This window comes from Ranitomeya imitator, chromosome 3, assembly GCF_032444005.1.
Source record: "Ranitomeya imitator isolate aRanImi1 chromosome 3, aRanImi1.pri, whole genome shotgun sequence".
NCBI classification, from domain to species: domain Eukaryota; kingdom Metazoa; phylum Chordata; class Amphibia; order Anura; family Dendrobatidae; genus Ranitomeya; species Ranitomeya imitator.
In genome coordinates, this window is record NC_091284.1 from 466,218,213 (window position 1) to 466,244,593 (window position 26,381).

General features: G+C 38.9%; 1 protein-coding gene across 4 annotated transcripts in view; it reads left to right on the top strand.

Annotated features, from left to right (window-relative positions):
• The window catches only part of CLIP2 (CAP-Gly domain containing linker protein 2), a 201,650-nt gene extending 177,841 nt beyond the window's left edge, over nucleotides 1–23,809 (top strand). For 2 of the 4 annotated variants that reach the window (XM_069757447.1, XM_069757449.1), the window contains exons 9-16: nucleotides 7,241–8,164; nucleotides 9,576–9,633; nucleotides 12,318–12,401; nucleotides 15,750–15,906; nucleotides 16,653–16,812; nucleotides 17,281–17,466; nucleotides 19,319–19,381; nucleotides 20,863–23,630. In XM_069757447.1, coding sequence (XP_069613548.1) covers nucleotides 7,241–8,164; nucleotides 9,576–9,633; nucleotides 12,318–12,401; nucleotides 15,750–15,906; nucleotides 16,653–16,812; nucleotides 17,281–17,466; nucleotides 19,319–19,381; nucleotides 20,863–20,874 — 1,644 coding nt within the window. In that variant the 3' untranslated portion in view covers nucleotides 20,875–23,630. Of the gene's footprint in view, nucleotides 1–2,460; nucleotides 2,566–7,240; nucleotides 8,165–9,575; nucleotides 9,634–12,317; nucleotides 12,402–15,749; nucleotides 15,907–16,652; nucleotides 16,813–17,280; nucleotides 17,467–19,318; nucleotides 19,382–20,862 lie in introns of all 4 variants that reach the window. The other 2 variants (XM_069757445.1, XM_069757446.1) reach the window with 2 other exon arrangements.
• Nucleotides 23,810–26,381: the final 2,572 nt, after the last annotated feature.

The following is a 26,381-nucleotide window of genomic DNA, read 5'->3' on the forward strand; positions in this document are numbered from 1 at the left end:
CATTTGTACGAGTAGAAGAATCACAGTGGAGGGGCCAAAACAGGATGACTAACTCATTAAAAGGGTTGTCCACCTTATCTTTATTTGAACAGATATGTTGGTGACATGACTTTGTGGCACTAAAGGTACCTTCACACATAACGATATCGTTAACGATATCGTTGCAACGTCACGCTTTTTTGTGACGTAGCAACGATCTCGCTAACGATCTCCTTATGTGTGACAGCGACCAACGATCAGGCCCCTGCTGGGAGATTGTTGGTGGTGGGGAATGATCAGGACCTTTTTTTGGTCGCTGATCACCCGCTGTCATCGCTGGATCGGTGTGTGTGACGCCGATCCAGCGATGTGTTCACTTGTAACCAGGATAAACATTGGGTTACTAAGTGCAGGGCCGCGCTTAGTAACCCGATATTTACCCTGGTTACCATTGTAAAAGTTAAAAAAAAAAAACAGTACATACTTACAGATAGGGGATCTGCGCTAGTGGGATTGCCGAATGCAATCACTTTTTGGACATTGCGTTAGCGCATTCCGTTAGCGTATGCGCTAAACGGATTGCACTAACACAATGTGAACCTAGCTTTACTAATATGCAAGTGTTATGAGTTACTCCCCACCCGCTTCTTTGTAAAGAGCTTTCCCTTGTGCACTGTTTTTAGATTGGAGGAGGCTATTGGACTTCTCTGGTCACATGATCATCCAGATCATCCATCCACTGCCATTCTAAAAACAATCCTGCATGACAGTCTGTGACGACGGCTGCACTAACAAATAGGTGACATTTCACAAAGGAGAAGATCCTGTAAAACTTACATATTAGTAAGAGAAATAAAATAATGTTCCCAACAGATTTAATAAAATAAAAATAAAATGGACAACCCTTTTAAGACCCAAGAAACCAGTCAATCACCCGGTGCAGAGTAGGGAGAAGCCGGACGGGGGTGGCACCTGAATAATCTCGTCTCTGCCTATGGTACCTGGCCAGGTCTTCAAACTCTGTTTCCTTTGAAACGCCAACAACATACCTGACTGCAATTGTTCCGCCAGGCTCTGAGTCTTGTTCCACGTAGTTTGGGCAACATTGGGCTTTCACCTTATACCTCCTGGGGTCTGCTAGTGGAATGCAGGCTGATTAAATCACCTCCACATTGTAACAATATATTACGTTATGTCACACTATAGCTTATTTCATTCATCTCTATTTCTGTGGAGATTTCCTTTAGTTATTTTAAGAATGGACTTGTTAATATATAATTTTATTTTGACTGCTTGTTTGCATTGTAAACTTACAGTAAATCACAACACAAAATTGCTGCTTGTAAAACATGGATTACTATATTCTTGCGACCATGCACTTAGTAACTCTCTTATCTGTACATTTTTTGGCATTATAATCATGGTCTTCTAGTCACAAAATTCCAGCACATTAGCTCTTTGTCACAATGTCCCCATTCTTTGTAGTTCATCCTCCCCGATGGCCCCTTCCATTGACATTCACTTGAATAGGAACACATTGTGGAATGACATTCATGTGCCTTTCTGAAGAAAGTTCCCGGGCACCATGATCATATTTCTAATTGAAGAAGTGAGATACTTTACTAAATAAGATATTTTTATTCTAGTAATTCCAGGGTCACAAAGTTAAAAAACAAAATCGCAGTCTCATTGTTTGAAAGATAATGTACAGATGGCAAAATATTGTGTTTATTAAAGCCCAAAATTATAATATTCCCTGTATCTTTGATGCTGACAGCAACTGATCTGCTGTACCGTCTACAGATCGATGATAGTCTGCCACTGAGGATTTGCTATTATTGCAGTCTGGCAGTATGACGCGACTCTGCAGAAAGACAAAACTATAGATGTATCGATATCATTATGTTTAGGCTAGTGGTTGAAAAAAAAGGTAAGTTTGTGCCAATTCTAGGACTGAGAGATGTTGGAGGGATCATTTCAAGGTTACTTCGCTGTTGTGTTGATATACCAGTCCTAATCTTTGCTTTTCTACAGCAATAACATAATGTTATCACTGTAGGAAAAGAAGAGAAAAGGAGCTGAGCTGCAGTTCTCGGCAGCGGCCACTACACAGTGTTCACAACTAATCAGAGGGGGGTGCTGCATGTTGGACCACCATGAACTTTATATTGATGATGTATCATGAAGATCAATGAACATAAAATTAGTGGACAAGCACTTTAATACTCCCATACACAACTAGTTGGTTGCTTACCAGTGGTTGAGGGGTATAAAACAAGCTAGGAGGGTAAGTTCTTCATGAAACGCACTGCTTGCACTGAAATGAACAAAAATTTCATCTGGTTCTATACCAATGCAAGTTGCCGGAAATCACTTTACAGCTGAGTCTTTAGCCTGTCAACACTATCCTTTCTTGTAGATGTTGGATGATGCTGCAACTTTTCACTTCTGCTCTCTCTCTTTCCTACCCCGCGTGTGCAGACACAGACGCAGTTGGAGCATGCCCGAATTCGGGAGCTCGAGCAGAATCTACTGTTTGAGAAGGCAAAAACTTCAAAGCTTCTCAAAGAATTAGAGGACAAGAGGGTACAGTAAAATTGAATCAGTGACCCATGCCTGAAGTCCAGTGTGCTTGTCAGCTTCATTTACACCCCCTTGGCCTGACTGTTTTTTTTTTTTGCTTCACATGTTTCTTCCCATATTTGGCTTAGAAACATTTTATTTTTGCATTCACTTTTTTGCACCCTAAATATATTATTATTTGCCGACTGTTTTCAGACTTAAAGCAGTAGTCTTTTCATTTGCTCATTTCTATCGAGTTACTTTTTTTTGGTATTTTTTATATTGTTGTAAAATCTTATATACATATATCATAGAACAAATATAAACATTTGGTGTAATTCCAAATGCTGCATATATTTGAGTTAACACACAGGCCAATATACCCGGTACTACTGCTTTTAGTTTGTTACGAAGCACATGGAATCATTGGGATTTTGCATAAGCATTTTTACATTTTTTCCATTCCTGCATTAATACCAATTAAATTACATAGCTATTTGTTAGGAATTCAGCCTTATCATATCTGCACCATAAATGATGATAACACAGTAACATATTCTCATCTATCCAAAGTCAGTCAAGCAGAAATTCTATTACAGGTTAATGAAATCTAACAATCCTTGACAGTCTCTAACATTAATAAACATGGCAGCAGAAGTGTCGTTTATTTGGGGTCCTATTGGAAATGCTTTCCCTAATGCTTTGATCACACTGGAATCTGATACAATTTCTTACAGGATCCATAACAGATACAATAGATCTTTATTATCCTGTTGAAGGATTCATTATATTTTGTTATGATTTTCTATACTTTTTATTTGTAACGGCTCCATCAGGTTTACATTTTTTCCAAGTTGAATACTGTGATATTTTAAAGGTTTTTTTCCCTCCATTAGACTTGTACCCTTTATTAGCTCCCTCCATGCACCTCCTCTTTTCGGTCTTCTGGACTTCATCAATAACGTCCACAGAATAAGGTGCTAGCTGTTTCTTTTGTTCGTATGTTTTACATATAGCGCTGTAGCCCGTCTCGAAACGAGATGTCATCCTATTGACGACAGGGCAGGGTTAGAAGCCTGCAAAGCTCTCACAATCATGTTATTAATTGACGTGATGTAATATCAGCGGGATCACAACAGGAAAGTGTGGGTCATATGGCCATTTTCCAAAAGAACAGAAAGGAGCCACTTACAGTAAGGCCAGCATCATAACAATTTTTTTCATACGTGAAAAAAACATTCCCAAGTTTCATCAGTGTTTTTGAATCAGATTTTCATCAGTTTAGTTAGAGTGTCATCTCTATCACCAGTCTTTCAATAGTTTTTCTAGCAGGCAAAAAAACTTATGGAGGTTTCTTAGCTTCTTGTATCAGTCAGTGAAAAACGGACACGACTAGGATACAACTAGGATGCCTTCAGTGTGCTGTCAGAGTTTTTCACTGACCATGGATTTGCATGTTTGTTTTTTATCTGTAACTAAGATCAAAATTGAACGTGTTTCCATTTTTTGGACAGTGAATAGCCCCATAGACTATAATTTGTACATATTCAACTCATGAAAGATTGAGATTGAATACATACAAGAAAATCGGATGTGTGAAAGGGGCCTAAGTCTGTGGAAAAGCACTTTTAAGATATGTTATGAGATAAAACTAATAAAAACCTGAACTTTAAATAAAGCATAATAGGTGCCTACATTTTGTCCTTCTGAATGTGATTAGGATATGCTGGAAAAAGTGTAATCAGACTGGATTCTCACTTGAGTTTGCTGAGAAAATATATACCGTATGTGGCAAAAAATGTGTGTGAATCTGGTTATAGTGTGGAAGCTCTGTATAAAATGAACATGCGTTTGACTTGATAGGTCATTAGGACAGTGCCCACCTATGCATCTTTTGTCAAGCACTACACCTGATCAGTTGGGGTCCAGTTAGAACTACAACCTTCATTTTTTTCCATAACTATTCCAGTATTTCATGGCAAAACAAAAATGAAAATCCAAAGCACAATGTAATGGTATAACTTTCTAGATGCAGTTGGTGTTAATGCAGTTCTGGTTAGGCCAGATCAATTCCATTTGCCTACATTAGATCACTTAAAGGGAAGGTACCGCGTTTGTAGGTCATTAATAAATCACTGTAATGTAGCATAACATGCTGCTATAAGCAAGTTTGAAATGCATGTGAAACAGATTTCATGTGTTATATGAGTTTAAAGAAGGCACTGGGGGCTGACATCTTGGTTTTGCAGCAGTAGCAGGGCCCTATCAGTGTCAGATTACGGCACCCCATGGACATAGGAGATAATAGACCGGCGAGGACCCTATCTGTAACATTGCAGCAGCATTAGCAGTGAGCTGGGCATGCCTCTGTGGGCTGCACAACTCACTGCTGTAGGTGTGACTAGCTGCCATTTTATTATAGCCCTGTGCTCTCTATCTCAGGACAGAAGAAGTCCTCACTGCTCCTCTGTACTCCAAGCAGGCACATCCTCTGCTCCTCACAAGCTGCCCTGTGTGCTTCTCCTGCTGTGTCTCCCCCTCACACACAGTCCCTGTGCTCTCCGGTAAGCTGCACTCACAGCCTGCAGAGAGGGAGGTGACACCTGGAGAGAGAGAGCAGGGCAGCTGACAGGACAGGGATTAAGGTGGGGAAGGGGGATGGCAAGAATGTTATTCACAAAAAATGCTGCTGAGCCCACTGTGTTCTGCTCCTCTGTAAACAAGCTGTGCCTCTGATGCAGTAACTGCTGGTGATAGCAGATCACAGGGCAGTCACACACAAAATGGTGCTGCCCTGTAATGCTGCTCTTCATTCTTACTGTTAGAAGCAAAATTGGGGCAGTAACTGCTGACATCACTATTTCCCTCCCCTTTTAGGTGGTCTAATATCCCTGGGGCAGAGCTGCTAAATCTTACTATAGCTGCTTGAGGTCTAAAACGGAAAATGCTCCCCCTAGTGGTAAATATGTATATTTGTAGAAAAATATATAATATTTTTCATATAGAAATGTTTGCAAACAGTGCAAACATTGCATTAATACATTTTAATTACTATTTTAAACTTAATTTCACAAAAAAACAAAATACAAGAAAACTGGTGGCACCTTCCCTTTAAGAAATTAAGGCTCAGAAACCATGTGGGTTATTCTGTTCTGTACTTGGGACCAACAAGGTCTTCATACTAAGGAGCCTAATGGCCCTTGTCCACTTCTGTATAACCTTTATATATGGCTTTACCACATGCATAGTCCCTGATAGCTCATCAATAGTTACTCAACAGAACTTTGCAAATCTATGTTGCTTACTATATCCTCATTTTGACACATTATTGATGAACCAGCACTACACCCACATCTGTAGGTTATAAAAGTCAGACATTAAGATGTTCTTTGCAGAAGATATTTTAATTGGTTTGGCCAAGAAAGTTCATTAAAAAAATCAAGTTAGCAGATGAGAATAATGTATCACAAGATTATTAGATACCAAAATGTCTATGGGTTAAACGTTATAACTCTGTTATATTATAATAATTCAGTAATACGGTAAAACCAATCGGTAATCTGAACCTGGTTAAACAGGTTCAGTTTAAGGGGTATTCTGGGCACCACATACATTTCTGTAGTCATTCTATGTGATTCTATGTTACTGCTTTTGTGCATATTCTCGTGACTTGACTTAGTTGTAAATATTCAAATTTTTGATGTATACACAATTTTTGATGTATACATAGTTACAGAATGGTTCAGTTCATACAGCTGTAAGTTCAGCTTTTCATAATATTAACAATAAGATGTTCCAGCAAGCTCCAACAGATTTTGCTACAAGGATTTATTTTCTGACTTTTACCAATCATATCATATGCAAAATACTTCTACAAGTTGATGACCTTTAGTTTTGACTTTAGTTTTCTGCTTTAAAGTGCATAGAGAGGAATTGAGGAATTAAGGCTAGTAAGATTTTTCATAACATCACTAGCTTTCATCTCCCCCCAGACATAAATATTAATTACGGTGTATGGGATGCTGTCAGAGAAGGGTTGAGTAGTCCTATTGGTTTCATAAATTAGCTTGGTTTCAACTTCTAAATTTTTTAGGCATGTTAGTATCTTGGGTACATATAGGAACAGACAATATTAGAATTGTGTCTGATTCAAAATTAGACTGAACTTAAAGTTCAGTGCCTAGGTACTTACCCCATCCGCTTTATGAAAAGTCTTGGTTGAAAAAGCTACATTTTATGAAGAAAAATGAGACTTCTGTGATTCTGTATTTTCCCACTTTCTGTCAAGATCTAGCTAATATTTAAATTGCCATTCACTGCAGATCACTGATTATATTCTTCATATCTTAACAAACACCTGCTAACACCTAAGCTTCATGCAATGTCGATCTCTTTTTACACCAGGGCATATTGTCTTTTGCAATAAAATAAATTTAGTGTAATAGCTAAGTTTCATAAAACTACCATGTGGGTAAAATATAAGACAGTAAAACTAGTTAAAACATGTATAATCTTAAGTAAAACATTTAACCTTGGTGTAAAATAAATCTCTAAAATGTGATGTTTAAAACCTTCGTCAGGCTGCATAATTTTACAAAGGTTAAAAGTATATAACTTTACCATAACAGTTAGACATTTTAATTGTTAGGATATCTGCCATAAGTTAAAACTATTTATTCTAATTTATTTTTTTCTGCAGCAGACAACGGTAGAAGAGCAGACAAGGATTCAGCAGCTGGAAGAGGAGCTTAACCTCAGACGCAATGAGATTGAAGACCTTCAGCACTGTTTACTAAACTCTAGTCAATCAGATTTACCAGAACATAAAATTGGGCTTCAAACTGAAGCCTTGCGATTAAGAGACCAGCTTCTCTCTGCTAGCAAGGAACATCAAAAAGAGAGTAGTCAGCAAAGAGATAAGTATGAAGAAAAAATGAAAAGATATCAGCAAGAAGTTGAAAAACTGAAGGCTTCAAATGAGAAGCATGTGCAGGAGATTGGAGAGCTGAAGAAAAAGCTAGAGCAGGCCACAAAGGAGAATATAGGAATGATGGACAGTTGGAAGTCTAAATTGGACAGTTTAGTTTCTGACCATCAGAGATCTCTAGAAGATTTGAAAGGTTCCTTGGTTACCAGTCCTGACTCTCAACACAAAGAAATAGTAGAGCTTAAAGCTAGTGTGGAAAGCCTAAAAATGGAACATCAACTTGAAATAGAAAACCTGAAGGCTAAAAATGAGATTGAAATAGCAGTCCATATCAAAGAGAGGGAAACTCTCAAAAGTAAACTTCAGGAAATTAGGGATGAATTTGAGGAAGGAAATACTAACTGGAAGACACAGCTAGAATCAAAAACCAATCAACACCTCAAAGAGCTTCAGGATATTAAGGACAAATATCGAGAGTCAGAGCACCTGCAAGCTGAATATAATGACCAGACACAAGCCATTGCCTTCTTAAAAGAACAGATTTCTGCTGCAGAAAAGAAAATGAAGGACTACGACATGCTTCAGAAAGCAGACGCTAAAAATAACCAAGAGATCCACAGACTACAGGAGAAAATTTTGGCCTTGGAAAATAAATTGCAGTCCATAGAGGCTCTTCACTCTTCACAAAATCCTAATGTAGGACACTATGATTTTCTCCTAATTTTACATAGTCTAAGCATTAACATTAGTAAAGCAGTTTATATTATAACATGTATCAGGATGAGATGTGGTAAAAAAGGAAAATTAGTTAACTAAAAGGTCCCAAATCCATTGATCTTGATGTTATCGGCCAATTGTCTAGTGTATATGGGTACCTCCTGACTCTTCTCTGACAGATGAAGTCAGAGGAAAGAAGGGTCCAGCAAAACGGATTTTGGATCACTGATCCTTTTGTTCTTTGAGATGTAGGCTGCTGCCAGATGACTATGTAATGACTGTTTTATAGAGAACACATGAGCCTATGGGCAAGTGATCATGTATAAGGGAGAGAAGGGGGGACATAGCTGTCAGTCGAATGATCGGCCAATCATTTGGTAGACATTTATTGTATTTGAATGGAACTTTAGAACACCATGGTCCACCTATAAACCATGTTTACTTATATAAAGCTTACAAATCCAGCACAGGTGATGTAAAGGATTGAACCTCAGTGGGTACACCTCCAAATTTAAAAAATAATTTTTAGGTTTAAAAGCTATAATAGAACTTGAAGAATCTAGTTTTTTTCCAACTTACGTAACTATGTAATTTCACAATGTATCTTTTTGGTATTTGGGCTCAATCCCTTACATCCCTTTCAATTTTTAGTGAGATCCTCATAGTATCTACTATCAGCAACCAGATAAAATGATTTGTTTGCCAACATAAAATTGATCTTGAACTAACAATTTGTCATTATGTGTACTAACTGTAATATCACATCTAAACAGCAACTGCCGTTAAACATGAAGGCATCGGTTCATCATTGCTGTTTGTTCACTTTTCTGGAGTAATTAGCTCCTTTAGTAGTGGCTTTAGTATTATTCCCTTATTCTCTCTTCATTTTTGCTCCACTTTTTAATTTTTTTTTCATTTTTCCTCTACAACTTTGTCTATCCAGATGTTTTAGATTGATGAAATACAACTTTTACCAAATGTTGTTTTTTGACGCATTTCATTCTAGTGTAAGCCTGGTGTAAGGTCTCTGGCAAAGTTTTAAGGCTGACACATTTTTAGAAAATTGTGCAACTTTTTCAAAGGTTTGTGATGTGTGGTTATAAAATGTGGCAAAAACTGGTTAAAAACAAAACAAAAAAAAGAGCATTTCATTTTTGATATGGTGTCTAATTCATGAACTGTGTGGAAAATTTGGCACAAAAAATGTCAACGAATACCACAAGATAAAAAAAAGTGATTTTCAAAATCGCAAATGATGAATCTGGGCCTAATTGTCAAATTAAACCAGAACATTTGAAATGGTTTGTGGTATTAAAATGTTAAGCTCGACTTCAGGAGAAAAATAAGTTCATTTCAATTGAACATAGTTGTATTTTTTTTTGTGTTGCAGATGATTGAAACAAATGATATTTCAGAAGAAAAAATAAAAATGAGAAAGACTGTTGAAGGTATTTTTTCACTTTAATTTGTTTTAAATATTCTGTGTTTTTCCCCACTGAATGAATGTCTTTATTATACAAATGGCCATTGCTTAGCAATAATCTCAAGTATATATAATATAAGACTGCACAATACTGCCATGAGTTGACCTTACAGGGGTTGTCTGGTTTTAGAAGCAAAGCGTGCAGTCACTCTATGGGGCAGAGACATCAAAGTGTTTATGCCAGAAAGCTAGAACAATACTATTCAAAAGTCAGCATAAGGTTATCATTATATCCACACAAATTGCCAAAGGCAGCAGAAGATCCCCTATTAAAGACCCTAAATAAAACTTAACTTTTAATTATAAACATTGGAATCACAATCACATTAAAAACGCATAGTACTGGAGAGTGAAAATTATTCAGTGAATATATCCTAATTACCAATATGTAAAGTGCCTGTGCTTTTATTTATTGGCAGTTTATTTAGCAGTTGCTACCATACTATACGTGCAGAAAACTGGTATTATAAACTATTTCTTGAACGAGTACCACCAAGTGAAGTGAATTAAATATGCATAGTGTGGTTGAACTAGTTAGCCAATAGTAAGTGGTAATTAGTTGGCAGATAGTTTATAATACCAGAGTTTTCTGCACGTATTGTATGGTAGCAACTGCTAAATAAACTGCCAATAAATAAAAGCACAAGCACTTTACATATCGGTAATTAGGATATATTCACTGAATAATTTTCACTATCTGTACTATGTGTTTTTAATGAGTGCGATTCCTTCCGTTTTTTTATATATAACAATTGAAAAGTAAGTTTTATTTAGGGTCTTTAATAGGAGATTTTCTTTTCCCTTTGACAATTTGCGTGGATACAGCAGAAAACGGTTTCAAAACATTTTCACTGCAGTTTTCACATCAGTTTGAAACAGCTCTGACAAAATGGGCAGAACTGGTGAAGAGCCAGGTGGGACGGGTGTGGCTATGCCCGCCTGTAAAATTCAGCAATAGTACTGTCAATTCTTACACCAGAAATGGTACTCCAGTGACATGTGATCACTTGACTGCCCACCCACACGAGGAGTACAGGGGAATCGTGGCAGTGTTAACATCACACACTATCACAATTCTGCAGTCACATAGAGTGACTGCAGACTTTGCTTATGGGACCCGAGAACCCCTTTAAAGAGGGCCTTTCACAATTTTTTTCATGTTGAGCAGGACAAATGATATCATAGTGGCTGCGGTGGGGAATAAAACTTTTTCTTTTCTTTTTTTTAATTACACCTCTCTGTTGCGGAGATATTTACAATCAAAGTACTTGGCAGCTAATGAGTTAACGTTTGTTAAGTCCAAGTGAGTGTTATCAGACAGTTTTCACTGGGTCTCTTACTTCTCCTTGTGTGAGTTGCCCAATCATAAGCAGGACACAACTACCTGTCTGACGGAGAGGAGTCACACTTTTTTTTTTCTCTTGTGCTTAAAATAACTTTTGAGCACAGCATAATTATATGAGTATGAGTAGGAGACAAACTGATGAAAGGGTTTGTAATGTGACACCGTTAAACTCAGCTGTGCTGGCCCTCCCCTCAGGGACCTTATCTGAACGGTATATGTCATCAGTGCTTTAATCTCCCAGCCCTTTCAAATCACGCAGGCGGTTAGACCAAGAGATCAGACTTATATCCTTACGTCTCACACACTGAGAATCCTAAGCTATTGTTGAGGCGTATTCTCTTTTCTGCTGTGTTGCTGCCTGCTTATGATTGGGGATCTCATACAGGGAGAAAAAGGACACGCCACCAGAGAAAAATAGTTGATAACACCCACTTGGACTTAACAAAAGTTAAATCATTAGGTGCCAATTGCTTTGATTGCTAATATATCCGCAATAGAAAGGTGAAATTTAAAAAAACTAAAATATTTTATTCCGCTCTGAATTCACTATTACATTGTGTGTTCGGTTCAACCCGAAAAATTTGGTAAAAGGTTCTTTATAACAGATCCATAATATCCATTACTTTCAAACAGATCACAACTAATCCTGATGGATCTAACTGAATTCTGTTTGATCTGCAAGTTTCTGACAGCAAGAATAACTATGAACACTACACTGTTCTTGCCATCAAAGCTAATTGCTAGCACATACATAAGTAGTCAACAATGTTCAGTTGCCTTGGCGTCTATATACAGTACAGTAACACTTAGAGCTAATCCTGTAGAACTCTAGAATTTTCTAGTATACAGGTAAACTGTGATCCACAGCTTGACCACCACTACATACTGTAGTGGAACCGGTTACATTTTTCCTCTATTATGTTTATTGTAAACGTTGAAATTTAGGACATTTTACGTGTGCTAAAAAATTTTATTGGCTTGCATAAACTGAACTGCAGTTTCGTATAAGACATTTTTCATTCTAGAAGGCATAATGTAAACAATATTTGGCATAAAAAATGTGTGCACAAAACACAAGACCGTGAGCAAATTCAATGACACTGGACTTGTATAGCGACACTAATAGACAGCGACAATCTAGACTTGGCAGAATGTGGCACAGCTTGCAGCTGCCGCGTAATTTTGGATAGGCGGAAATGTGCAGTCAGTAAGTGCAGTATGCAATTTATTCAGCCAAAAAATGTGTATTTTTTGTATTTTCCAGGCACATTTATCTAAGTAGTATGTTTGTTTTCTGTATTTAGATCTGCAGCTCAAGCTTAGTAAAAGAGATAAAGAAGTATCATCTATGTCAGTTCATATCGAATCTTTAAGGGCGCAAATAAATGGTACGTTTTTATCTTTGGCTTCTATCAAAGAGACATAGGAGTTTTGAGTGCGGTAATTTTTTTTTTATGTATAAATCCATAATGTTTTTTTATATGCAATTGAGTCATCATTTAAAGTGAAGCTATCATCAAAAAGTCAATTGTTTATTGTTTAAATTAAGTTTTTGTGGTACATGTAATTTAGAGAAAAAAAAATGTTCACATCATAAGCTTTATTAAAAGAACAAAATGAGCAATTTTGTAATTTTCACAATGGCCAATGGGGCAATTTTAGACTCGTACTTCGTGTCCTCTGAGGAAGCGTTTACAGGAGTCTTTAGGATTACACAGACAGATGCCACCTCTATACACAACTGATAACACAGGATCCAGCAGTCACAATAGGTGCTATCACAGCTGACCTGGCTCACCCTCCCTTCACAATGACCTTTGACACCCTTATTAGCTGCTTCAATACAAAAGGTGAGGTCAGAGTTTGTTCCATTGTGGCTAATGTACATGTGTTGTTAGAAAATTGCAAGATTTCTAATTTTTAACACAGACTGTAAACTTATTTAACATTTTTTTGTTTTTAAATTTAAAAAAGGATTCTGTTCTTTTTCACAGTACTTCCTCCAACATGTCATGCTGCTTTTATTTTTTCACTCCACATTCAGCAGATGTATCTCATCTGTGGCGCGGTTTGTTTGACTAGGTCATTGGCGGGATCTGGATTTATTAAAGATCTGAAACTCTTCACAGATTAAAACAGTAGTCTCCAAAAGTTGTACATTATATGGCTGAAATCTAGATTTAGAAATAACCTGGACATTTTTTATGTTGTTGGCTATTATTGAAACACTAGATGGTGGCCCGATTCTAACGCATCGGGTATTCTAGAATATGCATGTCCTCGTAGTATATTGCCCAGCCACATAGTATATTGCCCAGTCACATACTATATTGCCCAGCCACGTACTATATTGCCCAGCCACGTACTATATTGCCCAGCCACATAGTATATTTCCCAGTCACGCAGTATATTGCCCAGCCACGTAGTATATTGTCCAGCCACATAGTATATTGGCCAGCCACATAGTATATTGCCCAGCCACGTAGTATATTGCCCAGTCACGTAGTATATTGCCCAGCCACGTAGAATATTGCCCAGCCACGTAGAATATTGCCCAGCCACGTAGAATATTGCCCAGCCACGTAGTATATTGCCCAGCCACGTAGTATATTGCCCAGCCACGTAGTATATTGCCCAGCCACGTAGTATATTGCCCAGTCATGTATGTAACAGGTTAAAAAAGAAACATACTCACCATCCGAAGAGCCCGTTGTAGTTCCGGCGCTTGTGTGCGGTGTCCGGTCCCAGGATTGGTATGAGCGCAGGACCTTCCATGACGTCGCGGTCACATGACCGTGACATCATGGAAAGTCCTTCTCCCATAGCATCTTTGGAAGCGGAACCTGCCGCTTGCAGTGCCGAGAAGAGGACGCGACGGCGGAAGGTGAGAATAAAGTTTTTTTTTTAATTATTATTATTTTTAACATTAGATCGTTTTAATTAAGCCGCTGGCCTTAATTTGAGGCATCTCTTCCTCTGCCGATTCAGAGTGCAGTAGCCATGAAGTTGGCTGGGATCGGGAGCTAACCATGTGCTTTAACAATCCTGGCCAGCTTCACTGCAGTGCTTACAGGCTCAATGGAAAGTACTTGTAAGCACTAAGCCCGTTACACCACCGCTGCTCGACTGCGGCAGTGCCAGGTACTCAAGGCAATGAGCTATAAAATTCTAAAGGGAAGATTTCTTGAGAACTGTTTCAAATTGTAATAACTTTTTTTGTTAAAAGCACCTTCAATTACCATCTTTTGAAGATGGGAATAAACCTTTAATTTTAAAATTGATTTTGAAGTACACTAACGTGAGAAATGATCCAGGCAGGGCATTTTGGGCAACAAGAATTAGCATTTTTATTGGAAAAGAGCCTATACAGCCATACCACTACATCCATATGTAAAAACATGAAAACCGATTCCATTTACTGTACGTAAGAGTTAAAATAGCTGCAGAATATTGGAAGTTCACAGGCTCGTTTGGTTTAAATTGTACTTCAATGAAAAATTCCTAAATAAAAACAATATCTGTTGAGATCCTTGGGATGATTGTAGTCAGTAGAAGAGCTGGAGTGCCTTGTTTATGACTTGTGTATCCTATAGTTTCTTGTAGTTTAGAATTTGCTATTTGTCAGCTAAAATGCTTCATAACCTACATGGTTACAGAGCAGGCCTGGAGATTTTTTGCAAATGCCAATACTTTGTCTGCTTTAATTTATTTGTGGAATTCACAGACCTAAAAAAGCTCTAGGAAAACCGTAATTGGGCCACTAGTTTTTCCTCTTGTCTTAACATTTTGCCTCCAAGAGAAAGTGGGGCACATCACATGCATGTTTAGATGATTGATCGATCCGTAGAAAACTGATAGCTTTGGATAACATTTATCTTATGGGTATGGCACCCTTGATTCCTGATTTTTGTCACTTTTGACTCGTATTGGAAACTCTTGAATCTGTGTGCCCATTATTTTTGTCTACTGTAGTCGGAGCTTTAGTATGGACTGGTAAAAAAAAAACAAACGTTGCCAAAACTTTTATAAAATATACTGTATTTCACACAAAAACCTGATTTAATAAAAGGTCATTTTCTGATGATAGCTTCCCTTTAATAATTTGTATTACAAATAGGCGAGTTTCAGTAGTCTGAAGATCTCCCCTTATTTAAAGTGCACAGTATATGAGGTGGGTGCAAACTAAGTTTTTAGATGTGGGATGTCACTTTGAACTGGTTCCAGTTAATTGTGAAAATTAAGGGATTTGACACTTTTAGGAAAATGGATTCCAAACGCTCTAAAATAACAAGCAGAGTGGGACTCACTATCCACGGGTCCAGCACCAGCTTCCCCACTGCTGCTCGGGTCTAAGTGTTTTTGCGGTGGTAGTGACATCTCATCAACATTGCAACCAATCAGTGACCTCGGTGACTCCTGTTGTGTACCTAGGCACAGCTGCTGAGCTCCATGATTGGCTACAGTGGACCATAGCAGTGGCGGTTATATGGCGCTGAACCTGGGGAGAACCTGCTCTGTTTGTTGTACTAGGTACTTTAGAGCATTTCAAGTCCACTTTCTTGAAAGTGGAAAACCCCTTTAACTTATTAGTTTACACTATGCAATAGCCTCTAACAGTCATCTAAGCATAACCATAGCGTTTTATTGTCATATACGGTAGTTATTATTGGATAAAAAAATATCTACAAATGCTGAAAGATATTATATTTATTAGTCATTTTTTATATAACCAACAGCGCTTGAGAGCAAATGTAAATCAGGGGACAAGAAGGTGGATTCATTAGTAAAAGATAATAAAAAACTGGAGGTGGAACTTGAGACTTTTTCCAGAAAGTCCCAGGAGGCATCAGGTCAATTTGTCATGATCAGTCAAGAGTTACTCAAGAAAGAGAGGTAAGAGGAGCCAGGCCATCAGATTCTCATAATTACATTATGTGTGCAATTTCGCTCTCATGGGTCACTAGGCATATCTATAGCACATTTTCCATTAATTTATCTGTAAACAATATTTGTATAAAATAATCAACTTTGCTATTTACTTCTTCTTGAAAACCCTGTCTGTTCTCAAGAATGGAGGATTTATCAATCCTATAGTTTACAGGTCATTGAGAAGGTTACTGGCCACCTTAGAAGTGTCCGGTTTCCTAGGCAGGGAGTGTGTACTTACAAACCGTTGGCTATATAGCTTGTAAATGCTGATCTGAAGCTGGCTTGATGGCTGGATAAGCTTCATTGGTCCTGTGCTCCTCCAATCATGCAGCGGCAATCATAAGGAGCGCACCACCTCCCCGGCAAGCAGGAAGCGGTGAGCCAGAGAAGTGATTTCCTCCTTAAGATTGAAAGTGAGACCACCCCTTTAAGTTATTAACAGCTGTATGAATCTATATAATGCATGCCCTTGTTACAGGTAGAAAAGGTTTTTAATTGTTTTGGGGGTTTTTTTCATCTCATGTGGCACAGTGGTCCCTTTATTTTGCCAACCGTACGGTGGAAGTCTTGTATATTGTATTAGGTCTGGGTAATACGTAAAAGAAATGTGGAGTAGTATGGCCTATGTTTTTCATAAAAAATGGATGCAAATACACCAGTTGATAGTATTTTGAAGGTCTTGTACATTTTGCTTGTCACTGCCAAACCAGGAGTCTAAACGAACTACGAGCTTTGCTACTCGAAGCCAATCGGCATTCACCGGGACCAGAGAAAGACCTGAGCCGAGAGGTACATAAGGCAGACTGGAGATCAAAAGAACAGAAATTAAAAGAAGAAATCAAAGCAATTAGAGAAAAGTTGATGGTTTTAGTGAGTAAAAACAAAATTATTCCATTTTGATATTTGATTTTATATTTTTTTAACTGTCGAATGAGTCACAATATCCATAGTACGTCTTAAAAGGCTATTCCCAAGATAGCAAGTTAACCTCTATTCAAAGGAAAGGGAATAACTTACTGATCACTACTTGAACGATCCTGAAAATAGGGTTCTGGTACCTAAGACCAGTCACACAGGTAATGTCATATAGACAATGCCTGAAGCGGAGGTCAAACATGCGCATCTCTAGTCAATTCAAGACTGGTCTCTGTAATGTCCAGTTTCCAGGTTACAGAGCCCTATTCTCGGGATCTCTGGGGATCCTACTGCTGGGGATCCCAAATAATGGGGCTCTGGATCCTCTTTTGGATGGAGGATAACTTACTATCTATGGAATGATTTTTTTAATATTTCATGCAATAGTTCTTTGTTGTAATCTAGTTTATTTCTATACATCAGGATAAAGAGAAGTCGGTGGGAGATCAGAGAAGATATTCATTAATTGATCCAGCTACAGAATCAGAGGTGCTAAGGCTGCAGCATCGCTTAGTCAGCACTGAAGATGCTCTTCGAATAGCTCTTGACCAAGGTCAACAAACGGAGAAGTTAATGGAGGCCATGAGAAGCAATGCTGAAAAATTTCAGGTAAACCCTGAAGTAATAAAATCTTATTTGAGTTCATTAGTAAAGAAAATCAGTGTATTAAGAGCAGGGGTCCCCAACTCCAGGCCTCGAGGGCCGCCAACAGTGCAGGTTTTCAGGATTTCTTTAGTATTGCATCGGAGGTAATGTGATCATCTGCACAGGTGATGATTCCAACCCCTGTGCAATACTAAGGAAATCCTGAAAACCTGCACTGTTGGCGGCCCTCGAGGCCTGGAGTTGGGGACCACTGATTAAGAGTATGATTACACACCTTTTTATGTTATTTTTTCTGCGTAGAAAATGTAAACTATGGTTATGGCTAGAAAACAGTAGCCGAAATTACACATCGACTCTATTCAGATAACATTGTATAAGGATATAGTTGGTTTTGTAGCTAATTGGCTTCAATTATATTGTAAAATTACTGAAAAATAAGGAACACCTACTTAGTAAAGGTCAAAGTGATACTATTTTGGAGCAAAATATAGGCTCTGAATATCATATGAACAAAGCCTAAAACTTCACAATCACACAATTAGCGAAAGAAAAATATAACAATAAAAGTAGAAATTGTTTCTACCCGGAGCTGCTGCATTTCTGTGTCATAGCTACATTAGTATATTTTAGCTTGTTGCTTAGGGACACTGCTGATTCCTATCCCTACTGCCAACAAGCATATTTTGCTTGTTGCAACTGGATTGTCGAACTGCTGCTATGAATGAGATTCCATCAACTTCCTCCCAAAAGTAGTTTGGCAGTTTGACAGCCATAACTACATTATGGACCAGATTCTTTTTTGCATTTGTGCCTTTTTCTCTTAATTTGCACCTTTTTTAAAGTCTATTTTATGTGTTCGCCATTGTTGGCGGAGTTTTAGGTTTCCAGATTTTTTTTGCCTGATTCATCATTTGGGACTTTTAAAAATGTTGCAAAATTTGTTACAAATTTACTTTAGTCCACCCTGGAAGGATTTTATGTACACCAGGTATTTTAGTGTAATTTTTGCAACATTTTATGAAATGGAATTTTTTAGGCAAGGTGGTGTAAGTAACACTGCTAACTTCTGGAGGCTGCAGATCCAGCAAGCAAGCCTAAGGCTACTTTCACACTAGCGTCGTACGACGCACGTCGCATGCATCGTTTTGGAGAAAAAACCTGCAGACAACTTTGCAGGATGCGTTTTTTCCCCATAGACTAACATTAGCGACGCATTGCCACACGTCGCAACCGTCGTGCGATGGTTGCGTCGTGTTGTGGCGGACCGTCGGAACAAAAAACGTTGCTTGCAATGTTTTTTTGTGCATCGTGTCCGCCATTTCCGACCGCGCATGCGCGGCCGGAACTCTGCCCCCTCCTCCACGCAACTCACAATGGGGCATCGGATGCGTTGTAAAACTGCATCCGCTGCCCCCGTTGTGCTGCGTTGTCACAGGATGCGTCGGTACGTCGGCACGCACTGCGACGGGCCGACGCTAGTGTGAAAGTAGCCTCAGACATTTTCTTGGAAACACATTTTTTCCAATCAATAGACTTTATACAATGGTGAAATTATTATTATTTTTTTTTACCACCATAATATGTGCTAGAAGTATCAGAATGACAGTTTTTAAGCAGACATCTCTTCTTCATCATAGATTAGGAAATAACTTGTGTGATTTGCATTTTCTGAAATTAAATGACTAGTTTACTGTGCCCGCTCAAAACCTTATAAAGCTGTATGATACTCCTGGTTATTCTGTCATATAATTGCCTTCTTATGAATGTTCCTAGTAGATGTTTTGTATGCTCATACTTTTTTATTGTATTAACAGAATTATTGTATTTGATTTTATTTATTTATTTTTTCTGTTAGATGACTGGAAACTCAGGTTCTGCCAATGGTATCCATCAGCAAGACAAAGCACATAAACAAGAGGTATTTCAATTTTCAGATACCAATAAATATACAATTGATGATATTTCTTTTACATTTTTTATTAACTTTGAGTTAAAGTAATAAACTTTTTTTGTATTCATACATGACAATAAAACAACGGTTAAACATTTTGGCATGTGCTCAGTTTCATCACACGTTTTACAATAAGTAATTATAAAACTCAAAAAGTAGTAGTTTAGTATACAATATCCTTTGGTAAAGCAATCACATGGTTATATAATTGAAATATAGATGCCAACATATGTGCATAGGTCAGAAAAATCTGCGCTCCATCAATAGGAACAATCACACAGTCACACCATTCACACATCAACACCATTAGCAACCATACTGTCCAAAATCCCCTCCCCCACAACCTCCAAGCACAATATGTATATAGAGAGCACCCATAGCCCAAATAACCAGTTCACAACACTAAATTCAACCAGTATGTTTTACAACAGTGTCTATCTATGTACAAAAAATTGTACATCGGAAAATCTTTATATACCAGTTGAATCCAGTGACAAAGGGATGGGAGTACCATAGATTTATACTCCATGATGGTGACCCATCACCTTTCTGGTGATAAGATCGTCCAAAATTCCCAACAAGCACACCAGAGATGGCAGGACCCCAAGGAACTTTCCTCCGGCCAAGAGGGGGACATCCTGAGACATAACCAAACATTGCAAAAAGGATCCTTCTGCTGCCTTGCACCAAAAACATAAATCACATGACGATACACCAATGTTTTTAAAAGTCTTTCAGAGGTGTAATAAACCTTATTAAGAAATTTAGACTGGATTAAACAATCCAATGAAGAGCAGAAGGTGCTCTCCATCTCATTCCATTCCTCAGTCAAAACAGATATGTCCTCATTGAAGGTGTATGGGTAAGGAGTTTGTTGGGATCTTGAAGCTCGAAGAACTTTTGGGAACTGCTGACCTATCCAAAGGGACAGTACTAAACAGAGTAGTGCATGACGGAGTTGCAAGTATAAAAATGTGTCAGTTCTAAGAACCTCGAAACTGTGTCTGAAAAAATGTGAAAGACAACTATAACTCCATGTTGACGTAGCCGTGTGAGGGCTTATTGATACCATTTTGGGGTCCTATACATATGATGTTTTTTAAGTGGATTATAATGATAGAATAATAGGATTTCTGGCATTTTGTATCGCCGTGTATGGTAAAAATAATATCCTCCTATAAAGGCTCACAGAAGCTTCACAATGGCAGCCATTGGGGCCTTCAACAGGTGCATAAACCCACAGACTTACTATTGAACCCATACACCGTCCTTTACGCACGATTATTGCACAGCTCCCATTAAAATCAATTGATTTTCACTAACTTCAATTGATTTTGGTTGCTCCTGAAGTATCAAAAAAGGCATTTTGTAATGGCTATGCTACACAAGACAATTAATAGATTTTGTATTAATTATTTATTTTGTATATGTTTTTTATTTTCTTCTAGGAAAACCATTGAAGTCCAGAAAGAATACTGACTATATACTTTCTAAGTTTTTGTAAGAATCTTCTCTGTAGTGGGACTGACATATCAGAAAGTCTTGTGCGGTATTCCTTTGTGAACAGTGTTGAACTGTATTGATAGATCCTCCTAGGACAATCATCTGCTGGTCACTGCTGTTATATTCTGGAAAAAGCTGTAGTCTGGAACACCCGGAACCATAATATCCTTACTCAGAATCTTGCAGGTGGCCTTCATAGGCTGGCTAACAAAGCTGACTGGAAACTTCCAGTTTTGTGTGAAGTCCCCACGGCATTGATTTTCTCTACTTGTTGGGATTATATGAACTGTTTTGAAATTCACAAGACGTTTAAACACTAAGGGCCTGATCCATCATTTACATTTTTTTAAGTCAAGGTTTCTCTTTTTGTCTTGTGAGATTTTTTTTATTTTGCACCACATTCTTCAACATAGCACACATGGTTCATTAACTTTGTGAATTGAAAAAAGCTCTTTTTTTGTCTTTAACCATTTTTTTGCACCTTTGTTGAGCAGGCACATGATCCGCTAAAATGTAAAAAAAAAAATGCGCAAAATATCTGGAGACGCACAAAAATAAATCACTTCAATGGGGACTGGAGTACATTTGCACAAAAAATGTTGCTACTTTTTAAAAACTCTCACTTGGTGAAGTGAATCAGCTGCAAACATCTGGAAAATAAAAACAAGGTCGACAATGGCAAATGTGCAAAGGAAAATGAGGCAAACAAACATATAAAATAGAGTTCAAAACAGGCACGAATTAAAAGATGAAATTGGCATAAATCAAGAAAAAGATTAAAACAAAAAGAAACTAGGCAAAAAGAAGGAGCAAATGCAATAATGAATCGGGCCTTCTCAGCGACATTAACCACAACTATCCATGGCCAATAAAATATTGCAATGGATGATTGTTATAAATGTTAAAAGATTATACTTAACAATACCAGGAGCACACTCCTGTGGCCACTCTGGATTGTCCTCCGACTCTTTGGTACTGCTTTTTAAAGGGAACCTATCAAAATATGTATTTACCTGCAGCCATAGAATTAATTTACATGTAGATACCATTTAAAACAAGTGTAGCAGTCTTATTGGTGTGGCTACAGGGAAAAAAATGAGTTAATTTTCTCACTGTAGCTGCTTGCTTTCAGTCACAGTGGCTGTGAACAGTCTTTGCCTACTACTATTTTGATTCCACCTATCTTGTGCCTGGAAGCAGGGAGTGACAGTTTAGCTGTCTAATCTAGGACAGGGATGTGGACTTCCTCCATGTGCCTACTATTCGAGTGATTATCTGGCTACTTAACTGGCTCTCTGCCTCCAATTAGTGCCAGTAGTAGCTTAGCTCAAGTGGTGCGCACTTGCACTGTATTCTGTGTTCCTGTATTTGATCTTTGTTGCACAACCTTGCCTTTGGCCATCCATTTGCCTTGCCCTTTTTTCTTTATCTGCTACCTTCCCAGAATTCTGAATTCGGACTGTGTCCTGACAATGTCTTTGCCTTACCCCTTTGTTTATAACCAGCCCCTTTGGTATCTAACCCCGGACCTCTTGACTTCCCAGCCTCACGTCTTGTCCGTAAGTAGTGACTAGTGTCACAACTACACAATGAACACGCTGTAAACGCTTCCCCAGATCCTTGTCTGATATCCTGCTGTGTAGCATGTGTACAGGGCAGGACATCAGTCAAGGAGAAATGAGTGTGTGCTTACTGAGTAGTAATGGCTGACTGATCATGGTTCCAGTGCCGCCCCGATAACTGGAAGCAAGCTGCTGCAGGGAGAATATAACTTCAATTCTCCCCTGCAGCCACACCAATAAGAGTCCATACATAGGAACAAGCAATTCGCATTGTTGCACCACTCAAGCTAGTCTGCCCAGCTCCAGGGTCATAAACGCTCTAGGCTTGTATACCTGGACTTACGGGTGCTCACCCAGGGAAGAAACATAGCCAAAAATCCGTATCAAAGAAAAAGATAAGGGTGGCACTCACCGTCCTGTAAAATCCGTAATTTATTCAGACAATTAAAACATTTTCAGCAGGGGAGTAATGTGTGGGATACACATTACAGGCCCCTTAGACGCGCAATTGCGCAAAACGGCCATCGTCTGTGTATCCCCCACATTACTCCTCTGCTGAAGATGTTTTAATTGTCTGAATAAATTACAGATTTTATAGGACGGTGAGTGCCACCCTCATCTTTTTCTTTGATACACACCAATAAGAGTGCTCCACATGTTTAAAATGTAAATTTCCTGCAACTACTGCTATAACTGCACGTAAATACTTTTTATTGATGAAAGTTTCCTTTTACCATGGACTACAATTCATCATGCATATGTTTTATTAGATAAAGCCAATGTTTAATTAAAGAGGTACATATATTTCTTTTTTATTGTAAATATTTTATTGTTACAATGGCCACTAACCATACATACAAAATGCTTCCCCATGTATGTTATAATCAAGGCTGTTCATAAACAAATAGGCAAATGCAATTAGCTAACTTGGTTCTAGTCTAATGATGGATATGGATTTATGACTAAATGATATGGAATATATTGCCGATTAATCATGGACAGTTTTAAGGTACTTTGTGTTAAATTATGCCTTTGGGTTTAAGTCTTTCTGATTTTATGTTGCATATAGAACTTTTGACCAAGAATATTTTATGTTAGAGAAATGCCAGAGTTCAATAAATAAAAGTGTAAGATATGCCTTTTTAAATAAATGTAATTCCTTATTTATCTTAACACAGAAAATGACTATATTACATTACTTTACCAGGGTGAAACAGCAGGTCATTACAAAACCTTGCGATAAAACACTACATCATATTGCTTTTATGAGTGTGATTATGTCTTTTTTTACTATTACAGAATAAATAAAGCTGAAATTAGCAGCCTTTAAGTCTAAGTTTTAAAGCACAAGAGGATAAAATAATTTATAAATCTCTATGAATATGCTTCAGGAGGGCAACTATTGATAAATGATTTATAGTAAGACATCACTGTCAACAATTTGGTATCAAGAAATGATATCTGGGCAAAAAAAATATTTGGTATCTGCTAAATAGCAAAAGTGCATCAGTATATATCAATTAAAGTGGTTGGCCAATATTTTTCATTGATTATCTGATCAGTGAGGGTGTGACACCCAGCACCTCCGCCAATCATCCGTTACTGGCAGCGGACAGATGTTCTTGGATGCTGCCAGAACACGACAGCTTCGTCATAGCTATAGAGGCTGTCATTTGAATAGGTAGTGGCTCTACAGTACCGAGTCACTTCCACTATAGAAATGATAGAGCTGCTGTGTAACTTCGCTGGCATTAACAGCTGATTGGCAGGGGTAGGTCATCAATTAAAAAGTAGTGCCCAACCCGTATAAGGTGAAAACATTAAATATTGCTCCCGTAATTTAATAATTATAAAAATACACAATGAGTTACTATTCCCTACATGTGGCATATATACAGTAAGAGTCTTACCGTGGTTCTGACAATACAGCTTTATACAATGTATGGGAAGGTGTTGTAATGTGTAATCTGGCAAGGATCATCTAACACTTCTTAAAATCCAGTGGTTAGACTGGAATCTGGAGAAATAATGGATTCATGTGCTAAAATTTGGAGTCATAGAATGTTAGAGTTGCAAGTAACCTCCTGGGTCATCGGGTCCAACCCCCTGCTCAAAGCAGGATTCGCTAAACCATCTCAGACAGATATCTGTCCAGCCTCTGTTTGAAGACTTCTACTGAAGGAGAACTTACAACCTCTTGTGGCAGCCTGTTCCACTCGTTAATCACCCTCACAGTCAAAAAGTTTTTTCTAACATCTAATCTGTATTTTCTCCCTTTCAGTTTCATTCAATTGCTTCCCGTGTTTCCATGTGCAAATGAGAATGATGTTCCCTCTACACTGTGGCATCCCTTCAGATATTTGTAGACAGCTATTAAGTCTCCTCTTGGCCTTCTTTTTGGATTTTGGAATCTAAATATTCCCAGATCCTTTAACCGTTCCTCGTAGGACACATGTGTTATTGATATCTGGCTTAGAACCCATTGGGGGAAAAGTCAGGGTCATTTGTATACATGGCGAACTCTGCGAATATCCAATGGGAGAGGTTACCTTTTCCACTCTGTGCTGGGAGAAGACCCTTCCTTACGGGACTATTTTGGGAAGGGACTTGTCCTTGTTCTGGTCCCTATGGTAGTACAAAATTAACCCTCCCAGCGTAAACGTCTGTCCGGGAGCGGAACCCGAAGATCCTGAGTCTGGGATACCTGCCGTAGGGTCACCCCTATAGGGAAAGAGTGTAAACTTGACAAGTTTCCCCTAGAGGTGTTGGCAAGGGAAGTTGAGCTCCAGCTCAACTCCAGAATTGCACTCAACAAAGAATTGACATGCTGCGGAAAATAATCCGCAGCATTTCTGCGCGGAATTTTCCGCAGCATGTGCACTGCGGATTTGGTTTTCCATAGGTTAACATGCTACTGTAAAACACATGGAAAACTGCTGCAGATCCGCAGCGTCAAATCCGGTGCGGATCCGCAGCCAAATCCGCACCGTGTGCACATACCCTAATTCAGGGGTGGGCAATTAATTTTGCCATGGGGCCACATGAGAAATTGGGATGGTTATAGAGGGCCGGACTAATATAATTACCGTATTTTTCGGACTATAAGACCGAAAATTGCAGAAAAAAAGATTTTTTTATAAGATACCCCCATCTTATTGTCCGAATTTACAGTATCTTACCTGAGGGCTGGCGGTGGCAGAGCAGGGTCACAGGAGGCATGGTGTCGGCAGAGGTGGGGTGATGCGTGTGGCATGCACCTGAGCAGGGTCCCTTCCTGCTTAGGTGGGCGACGCCTGGTGTCCATGGGGGGGTTCCAGCAGTGGTGTGGCGACGGCAGAGGTGCGGCGGCAGAGGTGCAGTATGGCGTGCGCAGGGTCCCTTCCACCGGTGAGGTGACGAAGCGGCCCGGAATGCAATGTGAGCAGCAGAGTCGGGTTGAATATCGGTGGCGGCGGCCATCTTCCCGAGGCCGCGCGTGCGCAGATGGAGTGCTCTGCTTCATGGGGCTTCAGGAAAATGGCCGCAGGAGGCCGCGTGTGCGCAGATGGAGATCGCGGTGGCCATTTTCCTGAAGCCAAGATCTAAATCTGCAAACTCGGCTTCAGGAAAATGGCCGCCGTGACCGATAAACAGGTGATCAACCCGGCTCTGCTGCTCACATTGCACGTGACGTACAGGGCCGATGCGTATGAGCTCTGGGCCTTCACTCCAGCCGCCAGCGGTCCTCCTCAGAAGCGTCTGGCGGTTGGCTGAGCGGTGCCGGGGGCGGCTGTCAGAAGTGACAGCTAGCTGGCGGGCCGTTTAAAATCATCAGGTGGGCCGGATGCGGCCCGCGAGCTGCATCTTGCCCAAGTCTGCCCTAATTGATGTGGAACTGGGGGCAGAAGCATTTTTTTGTGTGT